Below are 25,288 nucleotides of genomic sequence, written 5' to 3'. Positions count from 1 at the left end.
TACGTAATTACACAAGAGGACTTATATTGTCCCAAGCGCACCAAAGCCTCATCGGCACACACCGTTCCCGACGCCGCAGCGTAGCTCTGGGCCCCGAGCCACGCATGTCTTAACGGAAACGAAGCCGCGCACAACGATTCCCGAGCAAGCGTCAACCGGGCACGTCACTCCTCTTTGAGCCTGCAGTTTTCCGGATGGTCTCACGATCCGCAAGCCCCTGATCACGAGGCGGTAGCCTCCTGGCACCGCAACGCGAGTGATCGTATAATCACCCATGGCGAGGCTCTCACGTACTACCGTAAAGCCTGCCTCATATACCCTTTCCCGACAAGTATCTCAACAAGCATCAATCGACTAATTGGCGGCTCTTACAGACGGGCACTTTACTACACCATCTCTTTACCATCACATCTACCACGCTGCCTTCACACCGCACTGAAAAAAGTTGCAGTGGCTTAGCTCGGCTATGCCAGGATATACGTAGCGTTAGCAAAGGTTCAGCTTATTATTCTTAGCTTTCCTGGTTGTCTCCTATGCCCAACCGCTAATTGCCAGGCAACTACTTCGGGATCCGATGAGTCAAGCTTCTCCGTTCTTCTGCGCTGTTGAGCAGCATTTGCGCTCTCCTTCTCCATGGCTATACCACACTGGCAAACGCCAGTCAGAAGCGCAGCGGCTCCAGTGCAGTGTCAGACGGCGACTGCACAGCGAGCGCGCGCCGGCGCCAGGGCGTCTACCACGGCTACGACGTCACTCCTCTGGAATGCGCAGACCGGTGGCGGTGAGTGCGCGAGAGGTGCCGGCTCCGGTGGCTCCGGTGCGCAAGCCGTGTGACATCACTGATCCTTGCGCATGCGCAGCACGGCTCTTGATGTGCCGCGCGAAACGGGCTTGGCTAGGCCAGTGTAGCTAACGCTACAAAAGATGCCACCAGGGAACGTAGGCCTTTCCCCGTCTCTGTCTCTTTCGCCAGACACATGCCCCTGCACAGAATGCAAAGTCTTTACAACTGTCATTTCCTATATCTTGATTTCTTTCAAAAGGTGGTCTCCTATTTTTGTTCGAGATAAATAAAGAACTATTCCAAAGAACTGAAGGTATTTTGTTCGGTTACTGCACTTTTAAAAATATTCAACGGTTTTGAGATACATACTGGTGCCACCATATCCACAGCAACAAGTACACAACACAAGTACACAACAAGCAATTGTACTGCACGAGCAAACTCCAATGCGCACTTTGTCAGGAGCTATGCGCTAAATATAAAGAAATCAACGTCTAAGGCTAGATCAGAAGCCTCATTTTAAGATATTCATAACAATAGTAATAATAATAGTAATAGTAATATTACTATTAGTCAGAACATGAAATAACTAAACTTGTCAAATGTTCCCATGGACAATACTATATGGTATCGGTGCTGGTGCACAGAATAACAAATAGAACTGTATAAATAGCTACATAAGAAACAACAATACTGCAATAACCCAGACTTGAGAGACGGAGAACATGTACGGAAGGACAAAGAAAGTATGAGAGCATAGAAGAGAAGCGCCAGTAGACAAAACGCTTACGAGGAATAGTTAAGCTTCATGATTCCTTTATTACTTCCACACCAAAAAAGGTAACATGTATTCAATGAAGGCATTATATCATGTGCTTGTTTATTTCAAACATTGTGTGTTCACCCAGACGAGGAAATCTGGCCTATGCAATACTGCGCAGACGGCATAAACATTTCTCACCCTTTCGTGTCAAACGCTACCAAGATTTTTATAGGAAAATGAAATAAGGAGATGTAGTGTTGTCGTAGTTGTAGTGAGATAAGTTGTAAATATATTCAATGAACTTAAGCATCAGCAGGTAATAGAGGCTCGTCGATATTTCAGGTTGAATACATTGGATGAGGTAAGCAGTTACTCCACTGGCATAGGTTAGACAGCAAGGAAAAAAGAGTTGTAAAGAATCGATAAACCCATGTTGCTTTCTTTAGGTGCTCAGTACTTAGGATCATCAAATATCCATCTAGGCATGTATTTCTTGCATTCACTTACGCACTCAGTGAAAAAACGTGATTCGCGCCTCGAACATGCGTTACGCAACAGGAGGTGTAACTATTCCATATGCCTGCTAGCAGCAGAGTAGGTGCTGTTGCCGTTTTTATTTTCTTTTTCTTTTTGCCGCTTGCGACGATGTAGACCTCATTAAAAGGCATCATTTATACTTGTAGTGAAAGTGCTAGCCACGTGTCATGCTTTTATTACAGCTTTTTTCCCACGTTATTGCGATTTCTTTACGCAGATTTTAGAGAGGATTTGCGTTTCCTCGCGGGGGTATCTAACGGCATGTTCATGACAAGGATGCGAGGCACGCACTTCTAAACGATGCAGCCCACGCCGCCTCAGCGTCATCAGTGACTAGCCACCGCAAAGAGTCTGCAAATTAAGGCGCTTGCGAGTGGCAGCGCGTGATATATCCTTCCCCGCACCTGACCTTAGAGAGAGGAAAATTTTTCAGCGGTCTTCACACTCTTCATGCTGCGTCCGTCTTCATTCGAGTGCTCCACTAATGCGATGAAGAAATCCGTAACTCTGACTATCAATAGGGACTTGCTCTTCGTCGGACTGGTTTTCTTCGGTGCAATGCATCTACGCACTGTGCCATATCCTTGCCAGATCGAAGCGTTTTGCCACTACTTCTCTTTTTTTGCAATTCTCCTTGCATCTCATTGGACTGCAGCCCGTGTGACATCAAACGGTCAGTGCTTAGAAGAAAAAGCGGACACTCGAACAGTCGCGATACGGAGGCGGATTCGCTTTAGCTCTTTTCAAAGGTGAACTCTAACGACGGTGTACATGTAAGCGCTTCGTATAAAACCAGCTATAGAGCAAGGACACGCGGCAGTTCGACCGATAGGAACACGAAAGTCAACATGGTAAGCGGAGGTTTTATTCGCATTCAAACGTTGCTTTATCCCACATGAAATCAGCTCAATATACACCGCTCAGTATACTAGCGCACAGACTGAAGCGTACAGTTTGTGCGCACAGCAAAGCATAGCGATGTGTACGCCATGCGCTTGGGTAATTTCTTTGTTTTCATCGTATTTTAGTGTTTTACCACACAGAAAAAGAAAGTATCTTACTTTTTAAGTGCTTGCCAAGCATCTTAAGTTAAGATACTTGGCAAGCACAAGGTTGCTGCGTATAGGCTTCGTGTTCGTTTGTTCCCGCGAGCTGCAATATCGAGATTGGTGAATTAAGTTAAGCTTGAAACAGCCACTTAGTTTTCCATTAACATGGTTCTTAATATCTTCCAGATCCGAGCCTGCATTTTTCTTGCCTTCACCAGCCATGCGCTGGCTGGTTACATCGGCCACGGTTATGGTCTCGGCTACGGCATCAGCCATTTCGGCGTCCAACATGGGATTGGCTACTCCGGCCTGACAGGCTTCGCCCACAGCATCGGGTACGCCCCAGTTGTGGCATCTGGCTACGCGCTCATTCCGACGTACACTGCTGCCGTTCCTGTGGCCACCTACGCCGCTCCTCATGTAGTGGCTGCGGCGCCGGCCGTAGCCCACGTCGCTACGGTCCACGCCGCTCCAGCTGCCGTTGCCACCGTGGCCGCTGCCCCAATCGTAGCCGCCGCTCCAGCGGCAGTGACCAAGGTGGCGGCGACATTCCACGCCGTACCACACGTGGCAGCTGTTGCCGCCCCAGCGCCGGTTGTTGCGGCCGCTCCTGCTGTGGCAACCACCACCGTCCACCACGCTGCCCATGCTGTCGCCACCATCGCACAAGGAGCGCCAACTTACGGCTATGGTATCGGAGGCCTCGGCTACGGTGCTGGAAACTTCGGCTACGGTCACGGACTCGGTGTGTACGGTCTCAACTACGGCTATGGCCTTGGCACGAACCTGGACTACAACGCCCTCGTCAGGAGGAAGAAGTGTAAGTACCACGTATTTGCTATTGCTGCGTTTGTTTCTAACCATTGAAACTCATGGTAACGGACACAAACACGAGCGTCAAGGCGAAGGACAGAGTAAAGAAGGCCCGATACAAGCAATAACTAAACAACTTAAGTTTTATATGAAGGTGCCGGGTAAATATGTGCTTGCACGAAAGTAAGAAAGGTTTCCCATAAAGCCACAGGCAATCACTGCAGGAAATTGTACATGACGCATCAACAAATATTTGTCAATGCCATTAAATGCGCACTCTCGCAAAGTTACTGCTTTCTGTTTCACGGAAATATCCCTCTGTTTCCTAATGAGGAACATCTGTTCCCGAGAGGGTTGATCGTTGCCCTTACAAATAATTGATTTTCATCTCCAATCCAATCCGTCTATCCCAACTTGCTGCCTTAATTTGAGGACGAGATCACACAATCATGCAGGCTGAGATTAAACAGCAGGAGCAAATAAATAATCAACTAACTCAATTTATAGTTCCGGCACTCTCAGCAAGAAGAGCTCGGATATGTACCAGAACACTCGCTCCTTGATATTTTAAAAGGTTTCTGTCAGCTCCACCTGACTGTAATAATTTGATTTTACACAATGGTCTGTCAACGTTCCCCCGCTCTGAAAGTAAGTTCAAACTAGAATATTCTGATATTGGAATGATACCATGAAAGGATACCCAAGCGCCATGGACGAAAATGATGACCAATAGGCTAAGGCATGCTGGGCAGAGAGATGCGTTGCGCAGACCTGCAGATTTTTTTCAGGTACTTTCTTTTATTGCTCTGTTGAAATAGCAACAAAAACTACCACTCCTGGTGTGGCCTACCTCATTCCGCTTCTTCTAACGTAGGCAATTAACATAAATAAATGTAGTTTTTATGGGCGTAAGGCCCATGAACGTCTGCTTTATGAGACGTTATTGTCTGATAAAGCAGTCAACATGTAACAGTATTCTGCAAGCTCGTGTTGTTTGATGTACAATCGAACTGAGGCTTTCTTATTTTCATTTCTCTTGCAGAAATGGACCTACCTTTTGTACATACCGTCGCCTTGCTGAAGACCTTCGAGCTGACGTCGAACTTCTTATCGATGTGGTATCCATGGTAATGTGCGATGAAATAAATGGATCTTGTTCCTATTGTTCAAAAAATGAATTACTGTCTTGATTCGCTAGTCTTAATAACGAAGTGATGTTGGAGGTCAACTGCTTAAGGCGGACACGCTTAGTTACACGTGCTAAAAAGCGTTGGTGTTGCAATCCTAAGTGTGATGCCGAACTGTGCCTGTGCAAAAACTCATAACCTCGTGCAACAATGCATGTGCAAGAAATGTACTTCAAGTGCGATATTACGGCTATATGTGGGTGTCTAGGCTCTGTGTACTTCTCAAGACTGAGGAAGAAGAGTCTGTGTCATGTATGACAAAATAAAACGCTCGTAGACGACAGGAATGAATATTTAAAACACAAAGAAGAAGTTAAGAGGAGCATGATGCTAAAAACCAAAAAAACTGAAGTGCACTTCGGGAAAGACGCGGCTGCGTGAGCGGCGCAAGCAGACAGGCTTTGGACCCAAAAGAGTGCGGACGCGTCCAGGCAACGTCGACAAGGCCTTAGCATGCTGGTCTGGGTACCGCCCCAGCGCCTGGTGTCGCCCAAGTCACGGCCGCTGGATAATGCCCAAGTCGTCCTGCCTGAGGTCATGTCTCGGTCAGGCGCCAACAGCGAAAGCCAGGACCATAGCGCTCTGCTTCCCGCCTGGCCACACCAGAGAAGCGCCGAGTGACAAAAGTTCTCGTTCTACGTCAGTGAACGTGCAGTGCTAAACATTACGGATTCACCACCGGGGACTACACTCTGTTCACTCCGTTAAAAAGAGTCGTACCGCACTATTGTTCAGTGTCAACATGCATTTTTTCTACAAATTGAGAAATTTATATAAGAATTCGGAAGATAATGTCAAATGAGCTTTATTGTTATTGCTTAAGCTTTACCAGGTGTTTCAGGGAACCCTTTCAAAAATGTTTAAAGGTTGCCTGTGGCATATGGCACAATTATAGTTCATGAGCTGGTCTACTCAAAGAGGCGCACTTTAACTGCACAAGAAACTGAAATGCATAATCAACCAATTGAAAAAAATTGACTACTTAGTTTTTGAACTAACTACCTTAAGGTCCATATTGCAGTTTACAAATTATAACCCTCGAGAACCGCAAGGCGGATCCACTTGGAACGAATTCTCAGGTTGATCCTAGTTTGAGATATTAATTCCCGAACATTGCGGAAAAATGCATTGCCGTTCCAGTTACTCTCTTAACAAAACGTCGTTTTATGCATTGAAGCACAAAGGTTACCCAGACGCACGTCTGGGTAAGCTCCCTGCATTTCAGCTCTTCTTTCACTCTCTCTCTCATGCATATTTTAAACTTAGGACAAGTAGCATGGCATGCTTTTCTTTCGTTTCTTTCTCAACATGAGATGTATTTCTGTCTGGCCTATGGCACCAGCTTCTACAGACTCTCACGCTGTTACGACGTGGTGAGAACGTGCACTTCTTCAACAATATAGTTACGCGCGTCAGGTCGGCCAATTATCTGAGAGCTAGCAGCATCTGTGGGTCCAGAGGGAGGTCCCTGGCTCCCCTCGCATCCCCCTCCATGATTTGCCGGCGGACAGTAATGAGTGTGCAAGCAGCCTACCCCTTCACCCTTTTTTGTATATTTTGATGAGCCCCCCCCCAATCTCTCTAGAGGCTACCCTGGACCTGCCCCAGCCAGCAATACAAAAAGATTATCTCAACGAAAGAAACATCTTTTGAACACTAATACCATGGAGTACCTACAATTACGCCACTATCGCTTCCGACGAAATCAACAATAGCTACTTCCCAAATGCACCTAGTGTGTGCTGCGTTAACCTTCTTAGTCATATAGTATAATACGACATACAAGACCCAACCAGAATTAAGACCTCATTCTAAAAGTCATCATTGTGTTTGTATTTCTATGGAGCCGTCACGGCTAAGCGATTGTTGTTTGGCTTAGTTTTATTCTTGGCTCATAAATACTTACTAATACCTCAAGAGGTATTTTCTAAATGAAATGGGGGACCATGATGAATCTTTCGTACTGAGGACGTGCATTTTCCTCCTAAATTCAACCTGTCTCCTCTTTAGAACCACGAAACGTATTTTGGACTTAAGCGTGACACGCTGAAAAGTATTCTGGACCCTGTGAGCTCCATAAGTAAGTATGAAGCCAAAAAAACTTACTGTTAATTGAAAGCGATCAACGGCGCATACGTTCTAAAAAATTAATTGGAGGCAACCATACGACGTAATTGAAGTTTAGTTTTTTTAAGATGGAGCCACACCAACTCGCTCTCTCTCAGTCTTCATGAAGTACTTCAAGGAGCTTATGCTAAAGGATTTACTTTTACTGTATTTTTTTTCACAGCATGGCAGAACAGGAGAGCCGCCCGCCAGCCATCGACATCACCTGCACACGCCTAATTCAAGGGTGTCTGCAAATATTCTGTTCATGCAGCTTTAGGGCGCCTTCCTTGCGCGGCGGACGAAAACGCGCAGTGAATAGAAATCGTTCGGCCCCGACGACATAGCGTTGCGTGTTCTTTCCCGAACGTTGCCATAACTTAAACGTTCCTTTTCTTTCGCAAAGTCGTCCTTCACGTCATCGTTACCAGAGCTTCATTACTTCTGTGCACTACCGGCTAGCTGGCACCGTGCCGCACTTGCTAAAGCGAAGCGCGGTGATATATGACATTGACAAAGAAGAAATACTCTTATTTTGCCTTCTTCTGGCAGAGATTAAGCCTTTCTTCGTTTTAATCATACAGAATGAAATTGAACGCCGCGCCGAGCGCTCGTTTGTGCCAGTCCGTAACAACGCACCAACGTAAGGTAGTGCCGGAGAGAGACAGTCGCTGGCGCATAAAGTTCTGCCAGGACGGCCCAATAAGGGACTGTGAAAACCGACGACAGACGCAGAAATATCATGGTGAGAGCTCTTCAGCCTTTTAATAAGTTCGCATATTTAGCGTACTTGACACACGTTCCGGGGGCTATGCATGAATGCATCTATCTATATCTATGTTTGTTTCTATGTATGTTTGCATCTAACCGTTTTCCCGCCTAGCTGAGTCACTGGGTAGTTCGTGGTCGGATGGGTAGCGCATCGAGCTGCTGTGCTGAGGTAACAGGGTTCGAAACCAGCCGTCAGACCAACTTGGCTCACTGAGTGTGTGGCACTGTGTACATATGTCATCATCATCATCAACCTATTTATGGCCACTGCAGGCCGAAGGCCTCTCCCTGTGATCTCCAATTACCCCTGTCTTGCGCTAGCTAATTCCGACTTGGGCCTGCAAATTTCCTAACTTCATCGCCGCACCTAGTTTTCTGCCGTCTTCGACTGCGTTTCCCTTCTCTTGGTATCCATACTGTAACTCTAATGGTCCACCGGTTATCCATCCTACGCATTACGTGGCCTGCCCAGCTCCATTTCTTCCGCTTAATTTCAACTAGAATATCGGCTATCCCTGTTTGTCTCTGATCCAGACAACTCTCTTCCTGTCTCTTAACGTTTGCCCTAACATTTTTTCTTTCATCGCTCTTTGTGCGGTCCTTAACATGTTCACGAGCTTCTTTGTTAACCTCCAAGTTTCTGCCCAATATGTTAGCACCGGTAGAATGCAATGATTGTACACTTTTCTTTTCAACGACAGTGGTAAGCTCCCAGTCAGGATTTGGCAATGCCTGCCGTATGTACTCCAACCCAATTTCATTCTTCTGTAAATTTCTTTCTCATGATAAGGGTCCCCTGTGAGTAATTGACCTAGATAAACGTACTCCTTTACGGACTCTAGAGGCTGACTGGTGATCCTGAATCCTTGTTCCCTTGCCAGGCTATTGAACATTATCTTTGTCTTCTGAATATTAATCTTCAACCCCACTCTTACAATTTCTCGGTTAAGGTCCTCAATCATTTGCTATAATTCGGCCCCGTTATTGCTGTTGCTGAATAGGACAAGGTCATCTGAAAACCGAAGGTTGCTGAGGTATTCGCCGTTGGTCCTCACTCCTAAGCCTTCCCAGTCTAATAGCTTGAATAATTCTTCTAAGCATGCAGTGAATAGCATTGGAAAGATTCCGTCTCCTTGCCTGACCCCTTTCTTGATAGCTATCTTTCTACTTTTCTTGTGGAGAATCAAAGTTGCTGTGCAATCCTTGTAGATATATGCCAAGATATTCGCGTATGCCTCCTGTACTCCTTGATTACGCAATACCTCTATGACTGCTGGTTCTCTCTAGTGAATTAAATGCTTTTTCATATTCTATGAAAGTCCTAGAGACGTTGATTGTACTCTGCAGATTTCTCTATTACCTGATTTATGACATGAATATGATCCATCGTAGAATATTTACCGGGTACATATGTACCGCTCTTCAACGAACCTCTTTCACGCGGACGTGAGTCACTGTAGACGCCGGACTGGGTACATACCGCTGTTCGAAGAAACTCTTTGACGCCGACTTGGAGCACTGCGTATGCGCCACTTCGTCTGTGCTGGTCTCCAATTAACCTCTTTGATTCCAACTTGGGTAACTAGATATGTTCCACTGGGAATGTTCCCCTCTACAATGACGAAATTTAAACTTCTCTAGTGATGAGCGGAATCGAACCCATGCCAAAAGGTTTCCTCAAGGACAGCAACCCCAGGCACTATCAGGCTGCACCACAAATGCACTGGATAGGTGCTGCTTTTCAAATAACGCCTTTCACGCCAACGCTTAAGCGAGCTGTGCCATGAATGCCCTCGGCATGTACCGATCTCAATGAATTACTTGGTAACTTGGGCCACTGAGCATGTGCCACGGAGTGTGTGGCAAGGCAGGGAACATTTCTCAGCGTTTAAAGGCACCGGCGCGCCGCGCTTCTAGGTCTCGGAGGCCACGCACGGACTTCTCGGCAGAGCCACTAGACGGCGCAGAGTGTCCGAAAGAAGCGTGAGGCAGGTGTCCGATTACTGCATGACGTCTTGCTGAGCGTTTGCACACACATCGGCACACCATGCATTTCGGAGGCGGCGCGCAGGCTTCGCGGTGGAGGCGCTAGATGACGCTGAGTGTTCTTAGGGAAGAGAATAATGGCATATTGGAATAACTTCAGAATGGTTTAAGAATCGGTAGGCCCGTCTGAATGATAACTTATTTGTCCTTAGTGAGTGTGTTGAAATATCCAAAGAAAGGAGACCGCTATATGTGACTTTTTTTAGACATTGCCGGAGCGTACGACAACGTAAACCGCAACATATTGTGGGATATTATAAGCGGAGCTGTTTAAGCCGAGCGTTAGTCCGTAACGTGTCAACAGAAAATGTGGGCCGATCCTGGCGGTAGTGCAGAAAGGGTACAAGCGCAATGGCACATATCTGTAAACTAGCGAAGCTGAACTTGGGTAAGTCTAGCTAAGTATAATTGAGACTACTTAAGCTTAGGCAGTCATCGGTAGCCAATCAATAGCTAATCGATAATCGATCAATAATGAATAAATTCTGGAAATTGCTGGGGATGACTTGGTAGTGCTTATTATCCTAGCCCAAATACGTGGCCAATACCTTGCGACAGCCAAGCAATAGCTAATTGATAATCGATCAATAATCAAAAAATTGCCCGCCAATCCACCTTGTGAAGGTGGTTGGAAAGCGAAGCTTTGTACGCCACCCTCACGGTGACTGCGGCGCACTTGATATTTCACACACTACAACGTAACTTTAACCACGGCCTTTATTATTATTTACTTCACAACAATGTTCACTACTGCTTTATTATCGGTGTGATATACACTACTAGACTACGCCCTAGTGGGGTAGTCTAGAAAATGAACCGAAGCAGTTACTAGGCTGGAAGGGTTTCCAATGACGTCAACCCTCTTTCAAGCAGCTGCATAAGCTTTGCAACAGCTGCAATATAATCTTACGGACCGCGCCGAGCCTGTTTCCGTTGTTTGCCCGCAGCCCTTATCATCCATCATGTTGGCTCATCACTTTGAAGCTTGTTTTTGTGGTTTTATTGCGATAGCAATTATATGGACACTTCAACCGGATTTCTGCCGTCGGCGTCGCCGTCGCCGTGAGGTTCCGTATAGATAAAATCTTCACCGCGCGCCGTATGCCCCAGCGCAAGCGTGCTGGGATGCGCGCTATCACGGAGAGCGAACGCACTCAATCCCCCACGCGCAAGCAACGAAGCGGGAAGCCAGCGCCGGAGGGAGCGGGGGGGGGGGGGGGGGGGGGGGCACTTCTACTGTGCCAACAACCGCGCTCGTCGCTCGACCGCACGGTCTCTTATCTCTCCCCCGCGCAAGCAAGGAAGCGGGAAGCCAGCGCCGGAGGAAGCGGGGGGGGGGGGGGGGGGGGGGGCACTTTTCTTCTGCCAACAACCGCGCTCGTCGCTCGCCGCACCGTCTCTTATCTCCACACGGCTCTGACCTCTATGCGCCGCGTGCATTCGCGGCTCAGTTTCTGTTGAAGCGATAGACCGCACGTACCTTCGCCCGCAGCGGCGTATGCTTGCTGCCAGCGTTTTGACAGTCGTTGTCTGCAGTCATTCAGTGTGATCTCTTCATGTTTGTTTGTGCGCGCTCACACCACGCTTGTTCATTCAGTTAGTAATAGTCGGGTCACATTTTCCAACGCACGCTACACATGTAATGCTGCCCGGATCGGCAGTGCAGCGCTACAGGTGTGTCCCTTCGCACGCGCGCTGCCCACGGGAAGCGCTTCTCATCAACACCACCGTTTCACACGCGCCTTCTCGTGGTCATCGAGTCTCTCTTCATGTCGGTCTACTTACGCCGCAGCACACCTGCTTACTTAATCAGCTCATGTTTACTACAATTCATATTGCTACCAAAGCCGCTCACCTTACTTCGTATGACATTGCTGTGTTGCTATCGCATGCATTGCTTCGCCCTTAGGGCGAAACTGTGACATTTTTTCTTGCGAAAACGAGTGCTTAGTTGTACGCTGAATGCCTGAATTCAAGTAAGCTATACTGCTATACCTGCAATTGTTAGCGGTTCGTCGGGATCGTTTTTTGATTACAACGACGGACACGACAGAAACCTTGGCTGGTGGAGGTACAAAGCTTCACTTTAATAAATTACGGAAAATACTGGGGATGATTTGGTAGTGCTTAGCTATAGCCTAAAAGCCAGGACTAGCTAGGTGCCCATCATCTCCGCTGTCTCCTTAAAATTGTGCCTCCAGTGCAAGCTACGCTATTTTTTTCTGGAATGGGCAGGTATAGGCAACAACTGTATACAACTATTGAGGGAGATTTATGGAGAAAATACCATTTGCGTTGAATGCGAAATGCGAATCCGAATGCGTACGAGCTGACGACGAGAGATGCGCTAAAATCTTGCCGCCCCACCTTCGTGGAGCGAGCTAGCGAGGTTAGATGGTGTCACGTGTTTTGCGCACCGGCGAAGCTTTCCGTGCACTTTCAACACCTCCGTGCGGCCATCGGCTACTGCGCGACAGCGCCATGTGCTGAATACCTGCTATGCACGGTCCCTTTCATCGCGACCACCAGCAGCAGAGCAACCGGACGACGCACTAGACATTTTATCAAGCGTGACAAGACACAGCGCGAGGGTGAGGGAGGAGCTTAAGGTCACCCACGGCACTCTCGACCCAAGGGCGCGGAGCGCGACAGCAGCGCCCCGTTGTGGCCAGGCAGCCGCTCCGCCCGCTGGAGCCGTGGTCCGTTTACTTTTTTGGCCGATAGTAGATGGTAAGGATGGACAGGGCTCTAGAAGTAATCAATATCGGGTTGAACCTCTCATACAAATAAGCCGGCACAATAGTTGAGCAGCAGCTTCCAGGTTTATTTTATGCTGACGACATTTTGTTGCTTCCTAACAAGCAAAGTGATATGCAACGTCTGCCTGATATCCGTGGAGAAGAATGTGAGAATTTAGGATTAAAATTTAGTGTTAAAAATCAGGTTTTATGGTATTCAATGAAAACAGTAAACAGACAGTGTTGATACTGGCCCAGGAAATAGCTCGGGTAAAAGAATACAGGTACCTTGATGTATGGATAAACGAACGCGATAGGTATCTGGAGACACAGGAAAAAAAAAAACATGATGGCAAAAAAGAAGAGAAATTCGGCCATACTGAAACACAGAGCGCTATAGGAATAAAAAAAGTACGAGGTGCTCCGGCGTCTGTGGAAAGGTGTAATGCTTGCAGGGCTTACATTTGGAAATGCGGTTGTTTGCTTGAAGTCATGGGTGCAGTCAGGACTCAATGGCAACCAAAGGTCAGTTGAACGCCGCGCATTGGGCGCTCACGGGAAGAAAACTAAGAAGCTGTGCATGATGATATGGGCAGGACGAGTTTTAAAGTAAGGGAGGCTCAGTGTGAAATTGATTTTGAAGAACGAATGAGGAATATAGTAGAAATTATATGGTGTTTCGGAGGGCGTTCTGCAGCACTGCGGTGAGGAAATGCCCCAGGGTGCGGTGGTCCGTTCGGCAGATCGCCCACTTGAGCAAGTCATAGGATCATAGGACAATGCGATTATGGGACAGCCTTGGGATAGTATAGGGTTGGCGCGCGATAGCGTCCCCAAGGGATATGCGGGCCGTTCAGGTAGTAGCAGCAGTGTTAGCAAAGGGTGGGTCCACCAGGAGTAGATAACGACGGAGGAGTTTGCGTGCGGGGTTCAACAGTGTAACAGCCTTCGTCTGACAAATGAAGGAGACCTGTGTGCGTGGCAGGTTAGAAAAAAGTTGAGAAAACTTCTTCATTTCTTTTATTGATCAGGAATGACCGTCAGAAATGAACAAGCAAATCAGCTCCCCTGTGAAAAGTTAATTCACGCTTACGACGCTCCTGTGTGAAGTCCGCATGGTCGCACGCCGAACACTCCGGAACTATGTTGACATTAATTGAAGATTATTTCTAGATATTATCTATTACTGCACGCGTGTGCCACACTGGAAACTACGAAGTTCAATCCTAACAGTGAAGCGACTGGAACTGTGTTGTGCGCTCGCACTCAGAGCAGGCGCTATAGCTTTTGTGTAACATCTACGAGAAACAATTAGGCAGTGAAAGTATTGTTCAAAAACAGGATATGTGCGCAGCAGGGGCGTAGCCAGGGGGGGGGGGGGGGGTCGGGGGGGTTCAAACCCCCCCCCCCCCTGAAACTTTTTCCGCCCCCCCCCCCCCCCCCATTACCCACCCTGTGTTCTCGTCGCGTCGCGCTGACATAATTCATGAAAGCGGTGCTACTATCACAATTTCATTCCTGGGCGCTTCCGTTTGGGTTGGTAATTTACAGCGAATCATGTCTGCATATGGAAAAAACTGTCACGGTGTTTGTCAAGGCTTTGACACTCTGTGAAGTTTTGGGCGAGAATGTGGCGGCCGCATTCTGAAGCAACAAATGCGCAACAAATGAAGCAACAAATGCGGCAGCCGCATTTTAGATGATGGCGAAAATGCTCGAGGGTCCGTTTACTTAGATTTAGGTGCACGTTAAAGACCCCAGGTGGTAGAAATCTCCGGTATACATTTCCGCCGCTTCCCTTCAGGTGCCGGTTAGGCCGCGCTCGCGCAGGATCTTAGGCTACGTTACAGTGTACTAGAAGGGTGCTCGGGAAGGGTGCCCCTTCTAGTACTCTGTAGCTACGGTTACACTTGGTCTCGAGGCTGTCGGAAGCGGCAAAATCTTGCAAAAATCCCCCCGCCTAGGCGGCAAAACAGGCAGAAAAACAGGCGGCGAGCCAAATCGGTCTCGGGCCGATTTTTTCGCCATGGCGAAGCGGAAACGCGGCGGAAAGTCGTTCTGCTTCACTGGAAGCTACACTAGCATGTAAACAACCGGTGGTAAAATTGAACATGGCACCAAAAGTGTAGGCTGTAAGGCTGATCGACGCGATCAAGAACCAGCCCTTGCTCTACGACAAGAGTGGCACTAAAACGTACTGTCAGCCATACTCGCGATAGTATTCAACGTCGCGCGACCGGAGGTGCGGCAACGAAGCCTTGGCGTGACCCAACTTTTCGCGCCTTTGCTAAGCCAGGCGAACCCACCACCGCCGTTTCCGAGGTGTCCGCGTCTTACGTTTATTCACTGTCCATTTCTAGAAAACAAGTTGGTAGAAGTATAAAAGCCATTTCTTCTTCCACTTCCATGGCAGACAATAGTTAGGCAGATTCCTCGTTGGCGCTCCATAATTCTCCTCGCACGCGTACGGTATGTTGCAGAAGTCGCGGGGTGCTTTTCTCGTCGCGACGATAGATTGGGAGCGCAGGTCTCACGTAGGACGCGCAGGCTTTGGCGAGCCCCAACACAAGGGCCAGCCCGGGTTTTAGATGTGGTGTTCCCGTTGCCCCTTTGGTGTCCTGGAGGCGCCGACAATACGAAATGATGAAATGATATTACAACTTGTAAATAAAAGCTATTAAAGAAATATTATCACGCCTAGGCGCCAACCTGTGACTCAGAGCTACCGTGCCCGTGTGAGGAGAATTACGGAACGCCAACGAGGAATTTACCGAAGGTCGCAGATGACGCGCGAAGTTGCGTAAAATGATCACTTTTGAAGACGGTACGTCATCAAAAGTGATCAATGAATGAACATACCGCTCGAAATAATGCGATAATGAGCGCCACCGCGCCGACAAACGTACGCAGACTAGATGGATGTGGACGAAAACGGCAGCGGCGGCCGCGGCGGTAGCAAAACAAATGTGAACAACTTGGACAGGCGCGGAAAAAATTTTCCGGCCGCTTTGGCCTTTCCGCCCGCTTGCCGCTTCCCAAGTGTGAATGTAGGCTTAGTCAGCGCGAGAAACGTCTCTTGTTTGCGATTGCGCCCCTACGGAAGGCTGGTAATTACTGTTGTGTTGTTGAATCTCAAGCCAGCAATTACGGAAGGCTGGCAGTTGCTGTTTTGTTGTGGAATCCCAAACCAGAAATGTACACACGAAGGGGTTGATGACAGCTGTGATGAGCAGGTTCTTTTGTGTTAATGTTTTCTGGCGGTTCTCTGAGGCGAAGCCTCCCAGAACCCAATCGAGGACAAAGCCGTTTTTGGGAAACACACACACAAACTTTTAATGAAACTAGAAGCGAAAAGTAACCCATAAAAACAAACACACAACGATAACATGAAAACATGTAGCTAGAACGGTAATGATATGAGGCAAGTTCGGGAAGGCTGCGGGTGTGCGTATGCACAACAGTCTCGACGCGGCGAAGCGGAGACGAGACGACGAGAGAAGCGTTGTTGATCTCACCAAAAGACGTTGTGTCGGAACGTCGTACAGGCTGTCAGAGCGTGGCAGCTCTGGCTCGGAGGGGGAAGACAGGCGGCTCGGCAGCACGAGCCGACGGTGGTGGCGGTCTGGTCGGGCAGCTGATCGTGGCTCTCGGGCACGTAGCCCGACAGCTCAGGTTCTGCCCACGGACGCAGACGCTCACCGGCCTCGGGCAGCAGCAGTTGATTATCGGGCAGGGTGGCGATGCCCGGGAAGGCAGGCGGCTTGGCAGCAGGGGTTGACGGCGGCGGCGTCCTGGCCGGGCAGCTGGTCGTGGAGCTCGGGCCCGTAGCCCGACTGCTCTCGTTCTGCCCACGGGCGCAGACGCTCGCCGGCCTCGGGCAGCAGTTCTCGAACGGATGGAGTGGCGGCGCCCAGGAATGGGTTGGCAGGAGGCCCCGGCCGGGTGAAGTCCTGGTGGCTCGGGTCCGGAACCCGACGGCCGTCTTCAACTCCCGATCCGGTGGCCGACCTTGTCCTGGTGCCGCTTCTGGAACTCCTCCCCCTACTGCCAGCGCGGCTCCTTTTTCTGCTGCTCTGGTCGATTCGTCGATTTGTCATTGGCTGCTCGAGGCTCCGTGTTCCTTCGTGATTGGATTCGCTTTCTTTTGGTATTTTTCTTGTGCCGCGTGTTCACGCGCCGGACGGTCTTCGGCGTCGTCGTTTTCGGCGCGGCGCGGTAGAGCGGCGCGTGCTCTCCTTGTCTGCTTCTTGTTTGAATGTACCGCACCTTGTCGCACACCACAAATATCACCGTCGCGCACCACACATCACAACAGCAATGAAATTCCACCGACTCGCAACAGAATGCACGAAACAGACAGCCGACAAGCATGGATTACTGCTGTGCGCAGTACAGCGTAAGTAAACTCTTGTTGCAGGCGCTGACAGTTCTCGTCGGAGTTCACGCGTCCTGTGAAATTGGTTATGTGCACTATGCACTGAACAAGACCGGAGTTCATTTTTGCATCACTAGTACACCAATCAGTCGAGATTCTGTGAGGTACAAGGCCGCTTCCTGTTTGCACTGGCGTAAGTGAAGCAGAAATGAGTTGCACGCACTACTTAAAATGCGTACACATGCCATATCTATGCTGTGCGGTGGAATATTCTGTACGATTCTGAATCTGTTGAAGTAAAGGCAAATGACGGCTGCACGCTCGCACACAGCAGAAGACACAGCGGCCCATGCACTTGCCGCAGGAAATGCAACCCTCTCGTATGAGGGAGCAGGGCGACGAAAGGTTCGAAAAAAAGGCATTACGCGTTTTTGCGCGTATTTAACTTTTCTAGCGCAAAGACGCAGCGAACAAGCTATTGCTATGGGAGTCGGTATAGCCTGGTCACACGTGCATTTTCACGCGTATAGCCGTCCTTGACTTGTGAAACGAATTTGGCCCCGACGAGGACGAGGCCATCTACGCTTAACGGAAATTAACAATTAATGATGTCTTCTCCGATCGCACGTACGGGTCGTCTCAATGATGCGTTTTCGAAGACTGGTCCATTCAGTGGCGCGATGAGAGACCGTTGCTCCAAGCGGCCACTGTACCTGTCGTACTTACTGTATCTTATTGCGATAGCAATTATATGGTCACTTTAACCGGATTTCTGCCGTCGGCGTCGCCGTGAGGTTCCCTTTAGATAAAATCTTCGCCGCGCGCCGTTTGTCCGAGCGGAAGCGTGCAGGGACGCGCGCTATCACGGAGAGCGAACGCACTCATCTCCCACGCGCAAGCAAGAAAGCAGGAAGCCAGCGCCGGAGGGAGCTGGGGCGCACTTCTACTCTGCCAACAACCGCGCTCGTCGCTCGTCCGCACCGTCTCTTATCTCCACACGGCTCTGACCTGTATGCGCCGTGCATTCGCCGCTCAGTGTCCGTTGAAGCGATAGACCGCACGTACAGTCAACCACAAAAGTTTGCGGACCACGCGAGCGCGTGGCCAAGAGCCTCTTCGCGACACTTCCGCTACGTCACCAGCGATCGACAGCAGCGCTACGTTGAAGACGCATCCCTCCTTAAATCTATGGCCTGTCTATTTTCGCACTGTGCGCAAATATTTTCTACCTATCTCTTTCAACGTGACGCGCTCTTTGTTAGCCAGGGCTACTTGCTTATATTTTGAGAGCAGAATATCAGTACAAGTAATCAGACAGCGTATTCTTCGGCTGTTATCAGTTCTATTTTCGCTTAGCCACGCTGTTTTTTTTTCGTGAGTGCGTGAGTGAGCGGTGAGGCAGCCATGGGACACAGATGCTTAGTCAGTAGGCAGAATTTTTCCGTTCCTCCCCCATCGCTAAGTGACAGTAGCGGCCGGGATTTGATCGCCTGCGCCCAGGTTTTGCTGCGCAAAGCCCGAACCACCGCGCTGCTATAGTGGTTACATTTAGAAAAATAAGAAATAATCGGGTGCGATGACTCTTTTTATAACCCTTTGCGACACGGCGTCCTCGTTTGGGGACTCGAACTTCGGAGGCGCGTCCCACGCCACGTGTTTCTTCAAATGACCTAAAACTCAGTGTGCACATTCGTGTCCGCTTCCTGATGGGACAACTAGCGGTCAGTTAACTTCATTGTCCTGCTTATTGCTGCAGATGATCACTTTGCTGGAGACACTACCATGTTAGACAATCGTTCGACGTGCCGCGTTCCAAGACCAACGTCAAGAGTATTTTTTTTCTCCGGTCGACACGAATACAACCGAAAAAGCAAGTGTCCATGCGTTTCGGGCCTAATAGTTGATTCTTTTTATGCAAGCATTGAAGCTGACGGATTTCAGAATAATTAGATAATGAGTTATACGCTAATTAATTTTTTTTACTGATACTCGCACAAAACAGCACATTGCTTCGTCTTCTTTCTTGGAATGTAATAGTGAGCGTCTTGAAATGATGCCATGCGCATTTGACGCATTTGCAGACAGTGCATCATAATTCGTGTCTGAAGGGGATGAATTTATTCACAAGACATTTACAGAAGTGTCATGAAACATAGGTCTCTCAATGATCTAGTAGGAAGTGAAATGTCCGCCGTTTTCTAGCACCCAATTGATGCGTGTGGGCATCGACTCGTACAAAGATTCAGTAATCTCCGGTCGACCGCGCAGGCTTTCCCATTCTTGTGCGATCGCTTGCCACAGCGTATCGGCCGTGCGGCCGCGGTTGGCTCGTGTGGACAGCCGTTTCTTCAACATGCCCCAGACATTTTCTATGGGATTCAAGTCGGCACCACATGGAGGCCACTCAAGCTGGCAAACAGCATGTTCTTCTAGCAATGACTGGACGATACGTGCTTTATGGATCGGGCTGCGGTCGTGTTGAAAAAAATAGCAGCCGTCGCTGAAGGGACCGTCCAGCGCATACGGAACGAGGTGTCTAGTGATGACGTCGCAGTACCGTGACGCAGTGAAGGGCCCTTCCAGACGCACAAGGGGACCAAGGCCATCTTTGCTGATTGCTCCCCACACACTCACGGAACACCGTCCACTGGATAGAACACTCTGTGTGTAATTAGGCAGATATCTGCAAGAAATAGCATACAATTGGGTTCCAGCGGCGCGTCTAAAAATGTTGTGATTCCTCTTGCGTATGAACTTTATAATGCTGTTATAGAGTTGCAATAGAAAACGTGCAAACATCATTAGATAGTACTGAAAGACCCACTGGCAGCTTTTAATTAGCTTCAGAGTAAGTAGTACTATGAAACAATCGTTAATGTTTTCAACATAATACCACTACAGAAAAATCTCGTAATGTCCAAAAGCTCATTTTACGTGAAACATGTTGTGATGCAGAATTAGCTTCGTGAATTAACTGCCAATACACTGTAAACACACCTGCAGTTTAGTGGACGCTAAACCCGCTTCTGTTGGTCCCAGCGCGTGGAAAAAGTTGACTCGTCGCTAAAGATGACATCGCCCCATTTCTCTGTTGTCCAATCTTTCATTGCTGTAGCGAACATGAGTCGTTCTTGTAGCTGGCTGTCTGAGAGGCAGGGCTTCTGTGCTGCTACGAAAGACTGCAGGCCAAGCTCACTCAGCCTTCTTCTTACAGTCTCAGACGATACCGTGAGCGAGAGCGCTTCTCGGATATCCTCTGCACTTTGAAAAGGATCAGCCACGATGGCGGCCGTAATCAGGCGGTTCTCTTCCTCAGTCGTGGCCCTTGGACGCCCACTGCGCTCCATATCTGTGAATCTGTCATCGTCGCGGAAAGCTTGAATAATCCTATTCACGGCAGTCCGGCTCCTGTTGGTTCGGCGGCAGATTTCGCGCTGAGGTATTCCCTCTATAAATAAACGCACAATGTGCCTTCTTTCGTCAAGTGGAACACGCAGCGGCATCTTTCCAAATAGGCAATCACCACGTGGCCTGAAGCAAGTCTACTACGTTTTCAGCGACTGATGCGAAGATGTGCCTATGTGTGAAAGAAAATTTTCTATGCATCCGCTTTTTCTTTATTTTTGATGACAGTGAAACACCTCCCTACCCTTTCTCTCAAGACGCAGAAGCAGCAACACTCATTGGACCAAGATGCTGCCAACCAAGGTGCGCCACAAAACGTCGCGTAAAAAAATCGTCGCAGCGCTTCGTGAAACTTATCTACCCACTGGCACACCAGTCGACAAAGGTTGCAGTGATTGCTCCGATACTGCTATCAAGCCAGATATGTGGCGGCCTTATCGCAGACAGCGCTCTGCGTCAACACAACGAACTAACAATGTCATGCACGGGAATAAAAAATTAACAGGCAGGCGAGTACCAGGAGGGCTCATATCCGGGAGAGCGCCCCTGTCGCCGCTAGGTGGCGTACCACTAGGTGGCGCGGATAGGCAGTCTGGCACGTGCTCGCGTGGTCCGCAAACTTTTGTGGTTGACTGTACCTTCGCCCGCTGTGGCGTATCCGCTTGCTGCCAGACGTTTGACGGTCGTTGTCTGCAGTCATTCAGTGTGATCTATTCATGTTTGTTTGTGCGCGCTCACACAACGCTTGTTCATTCAGTTAGTAATAGTAGGGCCACATTTTCCAACGCACGCTACACATGCAATGCTGCCCGGATCGGCAGTGCAGCGCCACAGGTGTGTCCCTTCGCACGCGCTGCCCACGGGAAGCGCTTTTTATCAACAGCACTGTTTCACACGCGCCTTCTCGTGGTCATCGAGTCTCTCTTCATGTCGGTCTACTTACGCCGCAGCACACCTGCTTACTTAATCAGCTCATGTTTACTACAATTCATATTGCTACCAAAGCCGCTCACCTTACTTCGTATGACATTGCTGTGTTGCTATCGCATTCATTGCTTCGCCCTTAGGGCGAAACTGTGACATTTTTTTTCTGATCTTACTTTACTTTTTACTTAATTTCTTCGCAAGCACACGCACACGCGAGGGGTGGGGGGGCTATGTCTTTGATATACATGTACAGAGTCTGCTTAAACTACCGATATTTATTATCGATCACGTCACGGAGAGAAAAGCAGAATCTTGCCCCCCACCCCCCCCCCCCCTGGTCGGGCCGGTGAACCCCCCCCGAAAAACATTTCTGGCTACGCCCCTGGTGCGCAGCGCACATCTCGCGGGCCTAATGTCCCGTTTCAGCGTGTGGCCAGGCGCATCGGATTATCGGGGAACCACAAAGAAGATGAACTTATCTTTGTGAAAGGGGTTCGAAGGCACAGAGAAAATATCGATGCTTAATTGATTGGACCATGAAATAAAACTAAAGTTTCTGTTAACTAGCTCGTAATAATAGACGTTTAATCTATGTTGCATCGACTTTGGATAAAAGTGGGAATCCTCAATTACTCCGTGTATAATCTAGGGCAAGTCCAATCATCATTTGCTTGTGTTGAGCGACGTGGGAGCACTAGATATGCACCATTAGTTTTACGCCCTGCAGAGACGAGAACTGTGGGTCAGTTTTCATATTATTGTTAACATTATTATCAATGTTATTATTCGAGATGAAACAAAGGGAATGATCGCGCAACATACCCTCATTGTACTTAAAATCAGTGTGCATGTGAACTTTAATTATGTTTTCATTCTCTGACGTCAGTTATGTTATGTGATTCAATATTAGTTTACTTTTTGTTTCCCATGTCCAACTCAATTTCTTGTGTAAATTAATTTCTGTAACTTCTTTTTTTTTCATTGCTGATAGTGACATAGGCTATGTAGAAGCGAAATGGTGTATCAGGGGCACTTATGCTAACAAGCTTTCCAGATCATGTACTTATTTGTGAACTCAGAAAACTATTCTGCTTATGTCCCTGAAGAAGTTTAGAAAAAATCTGAATTCGTGTGCCCTTAATATTCGATAGAGCAGTGTTTTCTGATATTTTCAACTTGGCGGAGTGTAAATGTGGGCTGCTTTTTCCCCTAGATTTCAACGGCGCTTGTAGTCTTGTCAATGACTACCGGCACGTTCGCCAGCTACATCGGCGCTGGCTTCGGTCTCGGCTACGGTGTTAGCCACTTCGGCGTGTCTAGAGGCATTGGATACTCTACCGTGACTGGATTTGCCCACAGTGTTGGCTACGCTCCGGCGCAGGGCTATTCTCTCGTTCCCGCAGGCGCAGCACATGTTCCTTCCCTACCATTGGTGACAGCACACGCAGTTCCAGCTGTGTCGCCTGTAGTAGCTCCCGGAGGCGTGACAACAGTGGCTGCGACTTACCATGCCCCAGCAACGATTACCACACTTGCTACAGTACCAGTGACGCTGACGAAGGTGACAACCACGTATCACACTCCAGTCGAGAGTACAAATGTGCAGCTATCTCCCGTCTATGGGCACAACGTTGGCGGCCTCGGATACGGCACCGGAAACTACGGCTTCGGATACGGCCTAGGATCATACGGCCTCAACTACGGCTATGGTCTCGGTACACCTGTGCAATATCTGATCCTCCTTCGCCGTCGGAAGTGTGAGTAAATGAATAATTTACGAAGGAAGACGATAAGCAGAATGCTTAAAAGTTTAAAAGTGAAGATTTTATTGCGACTAAATGCTGCGGAGAATTTTCGTATTGTAACGTCCGTTCCAGAGGTCGATGAAATGTTATTGAGACTACCATTGGAGCTCGTGGAGTTAAACTTAAATTGCATATTGAACATGTCATATTCGCATGTGGGAAACGTTATTAGCAGTATGGGCAATGAGGCACACTTGTGGTAAAATAGGACAAATGTGTTATTTGGTATTTAATTTAGGAAATATCCAAATCTTCATCGTTTCAGATGTCCCACATGTTTCAAGATGGAACTTGGGGGGAGAAATAGTGTACGCGAAAGAAAGGACGTATGTCCGTAATTGTAACGATGCCAATGCTCCGGAAGCACGCAGGAAATTTCCTAATTGCTGTAGGTTACGTGTGATAACTCCTTCATACTTTGAAAAAAAATTATTGCAATTGCTTCTGTAAACAAATTCTTTAACAATTCTGGATGAAAGATCGCACAAAAATACCGGACACAACCTGCTGTTATAACCTTTTGTTGGGAACCTGTCTGGCTCAGTTTAGGAGCTCATTGGCAATTTTTCCATTGTTTGGCCCCAAATAAATACTTGCCAGAAGCTTACCTTAAACTTCTGAAACAAACCTACTGAAACAAAATTGGCAGGACTCCCTACACTTGCGAATGCTATGCCATATTAGACTAACGGCCACTTCCATTTTTGTTAATATTGAACTGTCGGTGTTATGCTTATTCATTTTCCTACGTTCTCTTACAGAAATAACGGACGATATGAAAAGCGACAGAGGCTTGTCTGCGCCGAAAATATTACTTTACAAACCATACAACCGTATTATCCGTGGAGAAGTGACCTTTGCAAGCGCAATAAAGAGTTATCTAGTCTTTTAAAACAGGTGCTCTGCGGATATACTCGATTTGTCCTGGAAAATGTTCTTTTGTTGAGAGTGTTTTCTATAAGCCAGACTGTTACCACCCATGAAGTTTTCGACGTTTAAAAAACATAGATGTTGTCTTCATAACTTTTTGCTTGTCAGGTTCCTGTAAGCTGGTAGTGAAGAAACCGTTTGGAACACATCAATGTCGACGCATGCGATGATGTAACAGAATATGAAACTCAGTCTTGTCGTGTACGTGCTGGAACACCACAACTAAGCATCGCCACTTGCCGCAAACCCTGTCAATATTATCGGCAGAAGCTACTTAGTACTAGAGGCGAAACATTAATACTGGCCACAGCCAACGGCGGGCTAGAGCGCACAACGACTCTGGGACAGGTATAAGGTAAGTTTTTTTTACTTCTGTTTAGATGTAGGTCAGGATGAATTTTGTGCATTAAAAAGTTCAACAGTATTGTAATAACAAAGTCCTGGCAATACAAAGACATTCAAAAAGAAATTACCGCGAGTAGTTGACAAGTCGTGACACAAAAACTTCTCAGTTCACAACACAAGTTCAATGCAATGCGTGTAAAAAAACAGACACCACAGAAATATGCAATACACAATAATATAAGAACATACAAATAACGGTGAACATACAAAGTCACATCGCTGGCATCGATGTTCTCACAAGTGTCGCAAATGTCAATGCACACGTCTTTTCGCTAGATTATATTCTTTTTATATCATCCACCGCTCGCGACCAGCCGATACTGGTGATAAATGTGGAGCGTTGACAAAGAAGCGTGAAATTGAAAGCTATAGAAAAATAATAGCTTGATTGTACCGGCCTACGATTAAAATGTACAGCTGTCATGAAAAAAGATGCGTTTATACTACGACGTGCAATACAATATTAATTGGCGATGACGCACGCAAAAAGTGCTATAATGACTTAGTGCACAGGGTGAAATAAGTGTGTGCATGTCCAACTGACAAAGTGGTGTGTCAAGAGTACGCAAATTCGAGCGACCCTCTATTGTATCTCGATGAAAAATAACGTGTTCGGACGCCACGTAGTCCTGGAAACGAGTGAAAAG

General features: G+C 47.9%; 1 protein-coding gene and 1 long non-coding RNA gene across 2 annotated transcripts; both read left to right on the top strand.

Annotated features, from left to right (window-relative positions):
• The first annotated feature begins 2,805 nt into the window (after positions 1-2,805).
• Positions 2,806-5,114, top strand: LOC119435891 (cuticle protein 12.5-like). Its single transcript, XM_037702590.2, has 3 exons — positions 2,806-2,935; positions 3,320-3,953; positions 4,989-5,114. Coding segments are annotated over exons 1-3 (639 nt in total). The 5' UTR covers positions 2,806-2,932; the 3' UTR covers positions 4,991-5,114.
• A 2,588-nt stretch (positions 5,115-7,702) lies between these two features.
• On the top strand, positions 7,703-24,174 carry LOC119435890 (uncharacterized). Its single transcript, XR_007464762.1, has 3 exons — positions 7,703-7,984; positions 22,715-23,258; positions 24,068-24,174. It is a non-coding gene; the product is annotated as an uncharacterized LOC119435890 (long non-coding RNA).
• The last annotated feature ends 1,114 nt before the right edge of the window (positions 24,175-25,288 follow it).

Source organism: Dermacentor silvarum, unplaced genomic scaffold, assembly GCF_013339745.2.
Source record: "Dermacentor silvarum isolate Dsil-2018 unplaced genomic scaffold, BIME_Dsil_1.4 Seq99, whole genome shotgun sequence".
Taxonomy (NCBI): Eukaryota; Metazoa; Arthropoda; class Arachnida; order Ixodida; family Ixodidae; genus Dermacentor; species Dermacentor silvarum.
The sequence above is the reverse complement of the archived record's forward strand: the minus strand, read 5'-3'. Positions and strand labels throughout refer to the sequence as shown.